Genomic DNA, 13,120 nt, shown 5'->3' with positions numbered 1-13,120 from the left:
CGGTGTATCGTTTTACAAGGTAGGTACATTCATAGACGTAAACAAAGTCTATGGGTAGGCCTACAGGTGCTGCGAATGAGTCACTGAATCATTCACGCAAACGAGTCGTTCGCGACCTGAACACGCGATTTTCCCAGAAATGACAATATTTTTTTCCATCAGTTTCCTAAAATGCTGAAATTTTATTAATGCGTTGTGTAAACGCACAACAACCATAACCTAAGTATATTATACTAACAGTTTGTTTTAATAATGTTCAGTTGATTCATAAACAACTTCAAAACACCAATTCCTTCAAAGGGGCGTATCGGTTCAGCAGCCCAACCAATGAAATGCTCCATCACATCCCGTTCTCGATGGCTATTGGCTGGTACTATGCTCAGTATTTGAAGTCACGTAGGCCTACTTCAATTGAGGTGAGCAAATTCAGTGTGCATACTGTGCAAACGAACTATTTAACCAGCTCCGAGACAAGTGTCATACAATACAGATTCTGTAAAATGATCTTTTTTCATTCCATGCATAAAATGTCCCTACAACACAAACAATGAAATAAATGTTCTGATGTGTTTAGGTGTTTTTTTTTTATGTGTGTGTGTGTGTGTTTTTTTTTTGATGAATCAGAAAACCTAGCAATGCCCTCTCTCTATAATAATCTAATTAGCCTGTATTTTAATTATGTATTTAACCTGGATTGCTGATACCTTGCTGGTGTTTATACCCAGTCTTATTTAATAAGAAAATTATTTATTTGAATGTTTATCAATTATTACTGCACTCTTTCGTAGCTTAGCACAGATGTAGGCTACCTCAAAGGTCAAGGTAACTCTGGTGACCTTTGTAGATTTATAGAAAGGGACTTTTTGTTTTGAAACTCATCTGTTGTGCTTCATAGCTTTTTCTATGTTATTTACTTTTTTTGTACTGATAAATTGTACGGATGATTGTAAAAGTTGTTTTCTGTTAGTGAAAAGGAGTTTCACCAGCACTTATGTGCTTTTTTTCCAGACAGCCTGCAGCAAGGCTCAGGAGAGATACTTCACTTTCATTTCTGGAAAAGCAAACAGAACAATACCATATTCAAAAGATTCCCAGGAGGTCTTCTTCTGTACTTTCTGACGTATGTATGCTTTACTTTAGTTAATAGACAAAAATTAAGTATACAGTATTCTTTAACCTACCAAGAAATTGCCATGATTTTTAAATGTATTGTGGCATACTGTATATGTACTGTGGTATATGAATACAGCAATCATTCAGTACTATGGTGATTCAGACAGATGTGTCACATTGATACTTTGTGAAACTCGTGGCTAATGGTGCGATAATCCAAAAAAAATTTTCAACATTAGTTAGTATTCTTTTATTTGTGCTTTGCTTTACTTCACTGCTTCAATTCAATAAGCAAACAACCAAAACTAACAGTGACAAAAGAACGTAAAGATTTAGATGCAATAAAGCATCTGTTATTTTTAATGACCGGGTTAATCCTAAGAAACACAAAAATAATTCCATTCCACATTTTTACACCATGGGTTACACTTTACTATAAGGTTAAATTTGTTAACATTAATTAAATAACATAACCTAATAATAAAAATATTTTTAGAGCAATTATTAATCTTAGTGAATGTTAATTTCAACATATTTGTCTTAACAACTTGGCATTGTGCATCATGACTATTGGTCATTTTTTGACGAACAGCTTCCATCTTTGGATAAAAGCGTCTGTAAATTATTAAAATCAAAAATATCTCTTGTATTTATTATTATTTTTTAATGAACCTGAGCTGACATGAGCTAGCAATGAACAGTGGTATTTTAATTACCTAACGTTAACAAAGATTAAAGAATACTAATAACTGTATTGCTCATTGTTAGTTAACGCATGAACACTAATTAATGGCATCTTATTGTTAAGTGTTACCCATGAAAGTAATGCAAATGTGTGTAAAATCAGGGTAACTGTCAAATTAGAACCAGACTTTCTTTTATTTTTTTCCCCTCTTTTGTCACGTTTTATCCGTGTTTTGGGATTTATGTGCAATCCTTTGTCTCTTATCACAGTGCAGTCAGGTACAGGACTCTTGAAAGATGTGAATGACACTGTCATAAGCAGGTGGTGGAGTCTGTCTGGGTAGGAAACCCCTTAGACTGCCCTTCCCAAGCCAGAAGGACTCCGCTGGTTCTGCACTAAATGGATCTGTGATGTTAGGAAGTAATGCAGCTTGGTTATCATCCTCTGTTTCATTACTGGTCTTCTTGGTCTTTTTTGGTGGCGGCCGAAAAGTAGAGTTCTGAAAGCTAGGGCTTCTACCCAGCAGCTCATTGGGGTCCACAGAGGTCTGTCTGTGGAGGGGCAAAACCACTCTTCCTGCAGATTCACTGTTCTTGTCGAAGCCGTGACTCTTGTAATGTCTGAGGTGGCAGTGCTGATTACGTGTGCCTTTAGATTCTAACGACTGGGTTTGACGTCTGGTGATCCTGACTGAAGCCCTCCGTCTTGACATCCATGTAAGGAGGAGGAAAATCAAGATCCCGATGAGCAGACCAATTAATATCGACAAGCAGAACGCCAGGATGAGCTCCTCTGGGTGGAAAGGTTATTGTATTTTGAGTATATAATATCAATACTAAAAACAATCTTAAATACATATTGAATAATTGAGTTCAATGTTCGCTTAAATTTATACACACACACCAAGAAAAATATATTTTTGTTAAGTTGTAAATAAAACATATTACTGGTTTTTCGACTTAATATTTAATGTTTAATTTAATGTTTTACTTGCCATTTCTTTATAATTATTTGTACAATTTTATAGCCTTTGCTACAATGAGAATTGTTTCTATAGATTTTTTTGCATGCATGCATGCATGCATAACTTTATATAATCTACATTCAGAACAAGTTAACAATGCTGGGAAAATAATAATAAAAAAATAGAAATAGAACATTATTGATTAGGAGATACATTTCTACAAACCATTCTGAAATACTTTTTGCACACAGTTTATATAGGTATAAAAGCGAATTTACACTAAGCCAGCTGAAGCAAACTAGTAAAACAAACGCATGCCAATTCTTACCAAAATCAATAGGTTTAAGTAATTCCCAAATCGCACTGGTTTCATTTGAAGCCATTATAGTTAGCAGAATCATGTCAACATGCAGCTAAACTCTCACTCCGAGCCCACAGGAACTGTTCACTGTATTTCTCAGGGATTATGGCACTTTTTTTGTTTGCATGAAGGGAAACTTTGTCGTCATTCTTCCTGCCTCTTTACTCGTATAATTAGCAAGTGCTAGGCTTATCTGTTCAGGACAGAGATCCAGAGGAACAGGGCTGTTTCCTCTTGCATCATTTCCTTCTTTTCAGTGGATACAATACAATGGCTTCTTCACCCCATTATATTATAATAGACCAACTTACACCTTTCAGCACTTGAATTTTCTTCTTTTGCTGTAGATTTGTTTTGAGATTGAGTGAAAAATAAACAAATACTTTTGTCAGAAAAAACGAACAATAGATTTCTCAAGCTTTTATTTGACACAGTTCCCAAAAGAACATGAAAACGCCCCCCAGGTGATAAGTTCTCAGCTGTCACAGGGGATTTCCTTACTGCCCTAGTATCTGTACCTTCTGGCATATCACTGTATGTTTCATGAACAGAGAACAAATTATTAATATTATTCTTACAAATACCCACTAAGTACTATAACTGAAATTGCCTAAAAATGCATGCATTCTCAGAAGAAACTGGGAGATGATATGTATTGTCAAAATGCAACAAAATTCCCAGTCAATTAAAACTTCTGGTGTGATGAGTCGTGCAAAATTTTTGAGTGAAGGATAGATTATTCCTAAAACAATAGGAGGACATGCATGCTCAGAGTTTGTAAAAAAAAAAAAAAAAAAAAAAACAAACAAACAAAAAAAAACACCCGGAATGGCCAGCAGATGTCATTATTGAACCATGTAAACTGTGATGTAGATCTATCTATCTATCTATCTATCTATCTATCTATCTATCTATCTATCTATCTATCTATCTATCTATCTATCTATCTATCTATCTATCTATCTATCTATCTATCTATCTATCTATCTATCTATCTATCTATCTATCTATCTATCTATCTATCTATCTATCAGACCGCGGTCTGTTTCATCGCTCTGCTTTGATGTGTGGACGCCCCTTTGTTGTTATCTGTATCACCGCTAGATGGGGGTAAAGATCAAATGAAGTAACACGGCCTTGCAACATTGTTTAAAGGTTTCCATAGCAACTCGTCTAACAGAAATGTATCATCATCACATGAGACGCAAGAGCCCTACGGGAAAGGAAGCGTCATCTGCTCAAGGTAATACACGCACTATAAATGAACAAATTTACAAAACTGAAGAACATGTATTCTGATAAATCAGGGCCGATTTTCTTGAAAATGTGCGCAGTAGATTTCCTGTGTAATCTGTAAGCATGCTTTTGACTGCAGATATATATCTTGTTGCTGAGTTTCTGTTGTCTTCACTTAGTTACGTGGATAACTTGGCTGATTAATATACATACAAATCTTTCATGCATTTCATGTGCAATACACAATGTAAGATTAACTGTTATCCCGGTGGGCAAGCACTTATTTAATTATTGACTAGCTACTGTAGTACTGTAAAAAATGTGCAGTTTCCTCTTAAAAATTACTTTTCTTTGTGCTTCAGTATCATTCATCAACAAGTTTGCATGCTTAAATGGATCATTTATTCATCCTGACTATTTCTTCTTCTGTGGTGGTGTTCTTACTGTTAACTAAATCTCAAACTACTAAAAATCGTTTTTTTAGTAATAGAAATAAAGCTGATATAAAATATAAATGTAAAACTGAACTTAATGGAAATTAGAAATGCTGAACATGAAAAAGTAAGGGTGCTATAATTGTTAAGACTGATTTTGTTTGCAACCATATTTATTTAATCATAATTAATGTAGAAATCTGGCTTAAATTAAAACTGTTAGTGGTTCTTATGATGTGATTTTGTTCTGACACCCTTGCTGTTACTTTTCCTTCTCGGTTCACTGACTGTAGATAGAAGAGGACTTCTGATTGGTCGACTACTTGGACGAGCACCTATATGAAACCTGCTTTTCTATTGGGCCACATCAAGCTCCTGGAGTTCCTGCATCAGTGAGTGAGATAGAGATAGAGATAGAGATAGAGATAGAGATAGATAGACAGAGAGAGAGAGAGAGAGAGAGAGAGAGAGAGAGTTAGAGGCAGCAAGAGGAAGAGAGAGTTGTAGGAGGGGCAGATGGGGATGCCCCCTTAAGAAAGTCGTGCAGTATCTTCTGTCTTCTGTACCGACTGCATGAGTGATCCAGTGTCAGAGGAGCACAGGACTGTAAAGAGGGACCATGGCTTCCCTCAGCCCTTTCGGACGGTCCAGCAAGGACATTATGAATGTGATGCAGAGGCTGCAAGGTTGGTGATGCTATCTTTCTGTTCTTTACCTCCCACAAACGTCCTCTGGCTCTGTGAGTCAGGAAGAATTTAGCTGATTCAGTGCCTTCACACCAAGAGTTTGCCAGATGCCTCTTGCACAAATGCACCATATTTGACAGCACAGGAACTTACCCACTTGAGAAATCAATATTGATGCTTTACCTAATGGCTGTGTGTGTCCATCCTTTTGTCTTTAAACTAATGTTGACATCATATGCAGCTCATGTTACTCTTATGTCAGTGTTGCAAACAGAAATGTCCAGAGGGAATCATGTACTTTCATTATGATGGCTTGCGGACGCCTTGGTTTATCAGCTGATGGTTCAAATTGACAGGTTGTGTGCTGCAGTGCTTGAGGACAAGTTGCTTTTCTCCCCTTTTCAACAGGAATAGAGGATATATTTGCGTCGTGATGCTTTCTGCGCATTTTTTGACCTAATTTTGTCTGCTTTGTGCTGAAATAAATAGGTAATTTAGTTAAAAAAGCACAGAAGGCATGAAATCTAAGTACAAAGAGCTGTATTGTTAAATTGCCCTAGTAATGGTTAGTGTTTTTTTTTCACAAAGAAAATTGATAAAAGAATCTTTGGGGATTAGGTTTGTGTCTAAAATAGTTTAGCCTGTGAAGGTCATCATTGTTTTGTCTTACAGGAAGTTGTCCTTGACAAAGGCCCTTTTCTAACTCTTGTGTTGCCATGAAGGGGGTATAGTTTTGTTTGACCTTTCTTACTTGGATGATATTGATATTCTTTATGATAAGGTGGAGCACTCTGTCATGATGGATGTGTAAAGACATAATCCTGCCGATATGGTGCCTACCAAAATTATGGGTAATGCTTTTAAGGTGGCAGGAAGAGTTTGAATGCTTTGCTGTCATTTCTGGAGGAGGGAAAATATAAAGCCACCCAAAAGAAAAAACATAGAATTGATGATTGCCCTTCTGAGAGTGAGTGACGACGTTGTGATGCAGGGCTCGTGCTGATAGAAAAATGTTTCCATAATCCACCTGTTCTGCTGGGAAGCTTCAATATTATCCATCACTGTATGGCTTTATTTCTTCTGATGTTGTTGTTAACTAAATCTTGAACTATTATTGAAATAAAGCTAAAAAAAACATAAATGATAAATATTAATTAAAAAAATTAAGCTAAAAAAACTTTAATAAAATGAGAAATGTTGCTTTGGCAAATATCTAAAATTAGGTTAATGTAGAAAAATTACTAAACTGAAATAAAAACCAAATTAAAGCTTAAAAATCTCAGCTAAGCTAATTCAAAATATTTTTAAATACTATAACACTATAATAATAAAACCAGAAAAACAAGTTTGTTCTCTGGAATGCAATATATATATATATATATATATATATATATATATATATATATATATATATATATATATATATATATATATATATATATATAAAATTAAAGTCAAAGGGCTCCAGTATTGTTCAAAGGTTTTTTGAATGTCTTAAAAGTAAGGCAGAATTTAATTAAATTAATTAATATCCGTAAATTACCGTTGCTCTTACTTTGAAGTGTAAAAATCTACATTGTGATAAAACACCCAGACCAACCAATATGCTCAGTGCCCAAATTGTCTAGATTTGGACAGGGACTCTATAGTAGGTGGTGTGTGGGAACAGGAAGAACCTGACACTGACTTGAAGATGTTCTGTTCTTGGATGATGGAACAGATCGATTTTTGGACTCCTTGGCTTGGCTCCCTGTCCATTCTTACTGACTGATGGCTGTTACTCAGTGTTGGCAGAGGCAGGGCAAGTCAATAAAAAGCGGTAACAAATTAGCTGTCATCTCATTCTTGTGGCCCCCTGCATAGATTTAAAAAATGGTTTGATGGCAACCCGTTGGTCGAGCATAGTGAGACCTTTGAGAGTGTTCATCCCGTGACTAAGTGAAGGCAGATGTTTCTCTGTGGGCTTTCATGGAAGAGTAATAACAGCATCAGGCTGGTACAATGTTCTGCTCAATAATTGATTTAAGAATGATTTCAACTGCTCTTACGACAACAAACAGCGCAGGAGTATGTGGAAAGAGCAATAAAAGCATCTTTTTAAACTTAATAACCAGGTCATGTCTGGGTAACAATAATATGCATAAGCAAGCAGGTGACTAACTCTGACGTGATTAATTCAATAAAAAGTTCATTTTTATGAACTTCGATTCATTTAAAATAAACATGAAACAGTCTGAAACTTTCATAGTATAATATTTTGAGAGAAAACGTAGGATGGGACTTGATTTTATTAATTTATTAAGTGGATTGGATGGTGAAGCGTGTTTGTATATGGGACTGAAAAACAATATTTTGTCTTTAAAATACCATGCATTGATAAATGAGGCACAGTAAGACCAGGAAGGTATTTTAAGACACTACATGTCAGGTTGACATTAAGATTTTATCTATTCATGACTAGTGGAGGTTTCGTTTTCACAGTAACCCACAAGAACTCACAATCATGTCCTTAAAATCTCAATAAAAACACTATTGATGAATAGTTAAAAATGATCAGGGATGGAAGAGTGTGGCGCATGCAATTATTAAAAGCCTCTAATGCATTTCCTATGTAAACTGTAGAGGATATTGAACTATTTCCTTGTGGAGACTTCATGTTTATTTCTTATCACCATGGTAATGCCCACATGCTCATATAGTCTTCGATGAAACAAGAAGCTACAGAGAGGAACTTAGTATTCAAACCCTTCAGGAAGGAAGTTACGTATGCATGATAACTTGCACTTCTGTTTTTACCTCCAAAATTTTAAGAGTCAGTCATGCATTTTTTAGCTTTAGTGTAGGTGATCTTAAATGATGTCTGTTTAATTAGATGAAAATGTATCCAACTAACCCTCCCACAGACAGTATAAAACTTACTTAGAACACATTAGCAATTGAATAGCAACACCCTACCAACATCCAGAACACCTTATTAAATTGGCAGTAAATTTTGCACCGGCATGGATTACTCACATTTAATGGAAAAATTATTTATAGTGCATGTTAAGTTTTTATTTTGCAAATTGGCTTCATTTGTAGTGTAGTAGATTTGGCGTTTGATGGCGACACAGTGATTGCATACGAGGGGAATTCTTTTGAAATGTGTTCATGCATATGGTCAAATGTATTTTGCACATCAGAAGAGGTGTGTGCTAGTTAACATGGTACATCAACTGCGAATAAGGCGATGTGTGGTTTATGTGACAGAAGGTCTGTGGTTACTGTTTTCAGAGTAACTTTCAGAGTTTCCCTCTCCGTGGTGGTGACTGGCGCATGCCAGTTTCAAGCCTGTGGTAAAACCGTTTGACATCTTCCTTTCATTGGCACGAATGATTTTTATACAGCATCCACTTCCTTTAGATACATATCAGATGAAATCTCTCCAACGACAAAGGATCTTGTTGTTTTACTGAGACAATGTCTGCATGAGAAGATTGTTGTCTTGACTGAATTATAAAACTTTTGGTGTAAGATCAGTAACTGTTTCAATATATTGTTAAAACAAAGGTTATGTCTACCGCCGTTAAATGCTCAAACCTGATGAGGATTTAATGCTTTCTATCATTAAAGACACCACTCTCAACAATGAACTGATTTCAGCTGAATAATGCATGAAAAATTACAGCTAAATTAAGATCTGTTTACATAATTGAATCACAATTTCCTTTTTTATCACTGTAAAGCTACTTTGTATTGTAAAGAGCTTTATATAAATAAAGGGTGAGTTGTTTTGACTATTATCATTATTACACTGATCAAAATAGATGGTTGAATATAGATGCAGGCCATATGTCGTCACAGAATGTTTTTAATAGGACACTAGATGGCACTATTTCAGTGTTTTATATTTTATTCTACATATCTTAAATGTATCCCTTTTTTGGCCTAATGCACAAAATCAGCTTTTGCATTTCTCTCTTGAAACTGCAAGAGTGATGTGTAGAGTATTGAAGACTGCACTCCATTCAACAGATGACAGCAACATCTGACCTGTTGCCCATGATATCATCTGTCCCGAGTTTGTTTTGAAAGCAACTCATTTAAATTTTAGATGCTCCACTCACTTGTTTCTCTTATTTCTGTGTGTAGACTGAAAGTGACTGTACATTCATTAATACTTAATTAACTCTAATTCAATCTTAACACTAGGTGTGAGTGCAAGTGGGCAGTGCTACAAGAAGACCATCAATAAAGCTGCTTTTTTGATTGTAGATGGAAGAATCCAGTTTGTCTTGTTGCAGCACTGGAATTGACTGTAGATGCTAAACACTAATGATCATCCATTGATTACTGATGGAGAACTGTGGGACTTTTTTTAGCATTAAAAATTTTAGCCTTAAACCCTGTATCCTGAAAGCCTTTACATTATTGTGCGATAATATTTCAGGACTGGACAGCTCCATAATCTGTCTATCTGTATAAATGTATATATACAGTATATGTATGCTAGATAAAATAAATACAATACATTTTCTCACCTTAGTCTAATCCACACAATTTCAGGACTTTTTAATATGTTTTAAAGAACCCTGAGCTTTAACCCTGTTATCTAATAGAAACAAATTGTGACTCATTAGATGAGCATGTGATGGCAGTAGCACTTTTTCACAGATTACATTATCTTCTGTGACTAAAACAGTTTGAGGTACATTCCTCGATCTTTAACACAAAAGGCTTTTTGAGATATAAATATCTGAGCTATGCCATGGTGGGTGAGCGGTCAGAGAATGGATTTTTCCTCTAAGTGGACTTGTGAAAGAACAGTTATATTTTGTATATGCACTTATGTTTCAGTGCAAGGAAACATGAAATTGAATGAAGTAATTTAATAAAGCGTGTTTTTTTTTTTAAACAAGACAACACAAAGCAGTGGAAGCATGGAAGATCAAGACTTAACACTGGGGAAGTCCGTTTCTGGTCATAAGATGGTCTTATAATTGCACAATTAAATATATATCAGGATGCAAATAAGTATGTTGTGTGGTGGATTGGGTTTGTGTGGAGCTCATGCTGTGGGGTGATGGTCAGGAATAATAGACTGATATAGTCACTGACTGCACCGTAGCAGGTGGCAGATGCTTTGCACTGGCTGTGACATAAATGATTCAATACTCGTGAGTGTAGTTGGTTCCCAGTTGCCATATAGCCATTTGCAAATAATGCATGTGTTACTTAGTATGATTGAATGACTTTTGCCATAGACACATGATAAATTAAAAAGACTTTAAAGGATTAAAAGTCAACATGACTTCATAAATGTATGTCTGAATTAAACCGAATAATAAATGTGAAAATAGTGGAGCTTGATTTTACTTATTTACTTTTGATGTACTGCCATTTGAAAGTGCAAAAAGACTGCATTTATTAGATCACATACAGGAAAGGTGATAAAATAATGAAGAAATATTACAATTTAAAATAACTATTTTGTTTTTGAATATATTGTAAAATGTATTTTATTCCTGGTGTGCAAAGCTGAATTTTCAGCATCATTACTCCAGTCTTCAGTGTCACATGCTCCTTCGTGGATTATTCTAATATGCTGATTTGCTGCTTAAGATAAATTACGGTTCAAAGTTTAATACTAGCATAAGTGTTAGTCGTTTGTTCAAATCATTAATTCAAAGCAATATAGTGATTCTTGCCTCATAAAACACCCGTAATAATGTTTAATTAATAAATTGCACACAATAAGACCAGAAACATGTATTAACATCTTTTTATTCATCATTGTAAAGACAGAAAAATCACTTTCTGTTTGCTTTGTTTCTTACTTAGACATGCAAACACATTCAAACCCAGATTAACTGTGTCATGTCATGAGTCCTTTGTTGTATAGCATCCTGGACTGCATCGAATCTGATTATTTGTTAGGCCATGCCTGCATTAGGGTGTCTGCGGTGCTTGTAGTGGAGGCCCAGTGGAGTTCAAGCTGTGTAGCACGAGTACTGACCCCCACCCTCCCATATAAATCAGGATAACACCAGCTGTCTGGTGACATCACAGCCCCCTGCGTGCTGATTGGTCGATCAGTGCCATAGCCGGTTAGTATGGCTGCAGCTGTGGGATGCTGCTAGAACTAGAACAGACCTGAACAGAGCATCCACACCAGCACGACTCCCCAGCCCCACCAACAACCGGAAGTCTCAGGGCTCCTAAAAACTGCCCTCGATTAGCAGCCTATCCACAGCGGAGGAGAGAGAGAGGCAGAGAGAGAGACACCAGGAGGAGGGGGAGGTTTCATCCTCCAGCACTCAGTCGCGCTGTGTTTTCACACGGAAATGTCCTCCTGCTGCTCTGTTCTGCTTCCCAGAGGAAATAAAGGATAGCTGATCTGGTTTTCCTCCCAGGATGACACTTGCGCACTTTCACACATGAAGGACACAAAGAAACAAATGCAGGGCGCACAATGGCTCACTTTAAGGACGTAGCCATGAAAAAGACCACGTCTCTGAATCTGGTGACGGGATTCTTTCAGTATCTCCGCGGTAAGTGGGACATCGATGTCTCCTCTCATCTCACTGGAGTGTGGGAGCCTATAGCTCAGATTTACATTTAGTCTGTGCTCCACTGAATGTAGGTGAAACAGATGCATGATCCAGATATGCAGTGACACGTCTCTGGGTCATATGGCTCACTAGACATTATTGGCCAGCTGAGGTCTTCCTCATCTTCCTCCTCGGGAGAGGTAATCACCACGTTAGCACGGGTCACGGCTGCACACGAGTGCTGATGCAAACCTCTTTACAGCTGCGCATGTTGGATTATGACGGCTGTGGTGTGCTTAAGGATGCACTGGCATGCCATGTGTGCTACAGTACAGCAAAGGATGCTTCCAAAACATGCCCCGTGCATTGCATTAGTACATGCATGCAACCATAGGATGTTGTCTGTTGTAAAAATTGCTGATCTGTCTGAGCCCATGATGCATAAATATGTCTGGTGGGTGTTTGTTGGTGACCTGAATGACCTTATCTGTGTCTAAAAATGCTCTGCTGGATTTGTCCATTGTGTTAACAGATCTCACAAACTTCCATTCCTGCTGTTTGTGAAGTCAATCATCTCTAGTAATATTGCTTATACTTAGGATTTGTGATTTAAACAGTACTAAACAGTTACAGTATTAAACTTTTTTCACCTTGCAAACAATAAAAAAATCGGTAGAATGTTACATAAACTTGGGTTGACGCCACATAGCAGCACGCACAACACCATGCTAGCTATGACATAGCAATGCAAATCCATAGTTACAGCCTGGCAACCTCTCAGAACATCCTAACTGCATAGCAACGCTTTAACAACCACCCTGTGGCTTTTGCATTTCTTGCATCTCCTTGAGAGCTTGTGGTTTGCACATACATGAAAATTATGAGCATATCTGCCTGTGTCTGTGTAAAATCTGCATTTATGTTATTTATGCTGAGTATATGTAATAATGGGAATATTGGCACATGTTTCTGATGTTTTTGCTCATGCCACGTGTGGACTCTCAGCCCTCCTGTGCTGGTGAATATCTCCTCTCTAGCTCTATAGACTTATAATAAAAAATGCACAGTATTCAATATTAATCCTCACAAATATAAGAAAATAGCGAGGCGA

General features: G+C 36.6%; 2 protein-coding genes and 1 long non-coding RNA gene across 3 annotated transcripts in view; 2 read left to right on the top strand and 1 right to left on the bottom strand.

Moving 5' to 3' along the window:
* Positions 1-1,006: 1,006 nt before the first annotated feature.
* LOC132113158 (uncharacterized) lies at positions 1,007-2,761 on the top strand. Its single transcript, XR_009425097.1, has 2 exons — positions 1,007-1,120; positions 2,068-2,761. It is a non-coding gene; the product is annotated as an uncharacterized LOC132113158 (long non-coding RNA).
* myct1b (myc target 1b) lies at positions 1,349-3,216 on the bottom strand. The gene is made up of 2 exons (XM_059520977.1): positions 3,091-3,216; positions 1,349-2,590 (listed from the first exon to the last, which is right to left on the bottom strand). Exons 1-2 carry the CDS (start codon positions 3,161-3,163, stop codon positions 2,073-2,075), a joined length of 591 nt encoding a protein of 196 aa, XP_059376960.1. The 5' UTR covers positions 3,164-3,216; the 3' UTR covers positions 1,349-2,072.
* Positions 3,217-5,265: 2,049 nt separating this feature from the next.
* Positions 5,266-13,120, top strand: part of syne1b (spectrin repeat containing, nuclear envelope 1b) — a 108,065-nt gene continuing 100,210 nt past the window's right edge. Inside the window, exon 1 of the mRNA XM_059519890.1 lies at positions 5,266-5,479. Coding sequence (XP_059375873.1) covers positions 5,413-5,479 — 67 coding nt within the window. The 5' untranslated portion in view covers positions 5,266-5,412. The remainder of the gene's footprint in view (positions 5,480-13,120) is intronic.

Source organism: Carassius carassius, chromosome 32 (assembly GCF_963082965.1).
Source record: "Carassius carassius chromosome 32, fCarCar2.1, whole genome shotgun sequence".
In the NCBI taxonomy this organism is placed as follows: Eukaryota; Metazoa; Chordata; class Actinopteri; order Cypriniformes; family Cyprinidae; genus Carassius; species Carassius carassius.
The sequence above is the reverse complement of the archived record's forward strand: the minus strand, read 5'-3'. Positions and strand labels throughout refer to the sequence as shown.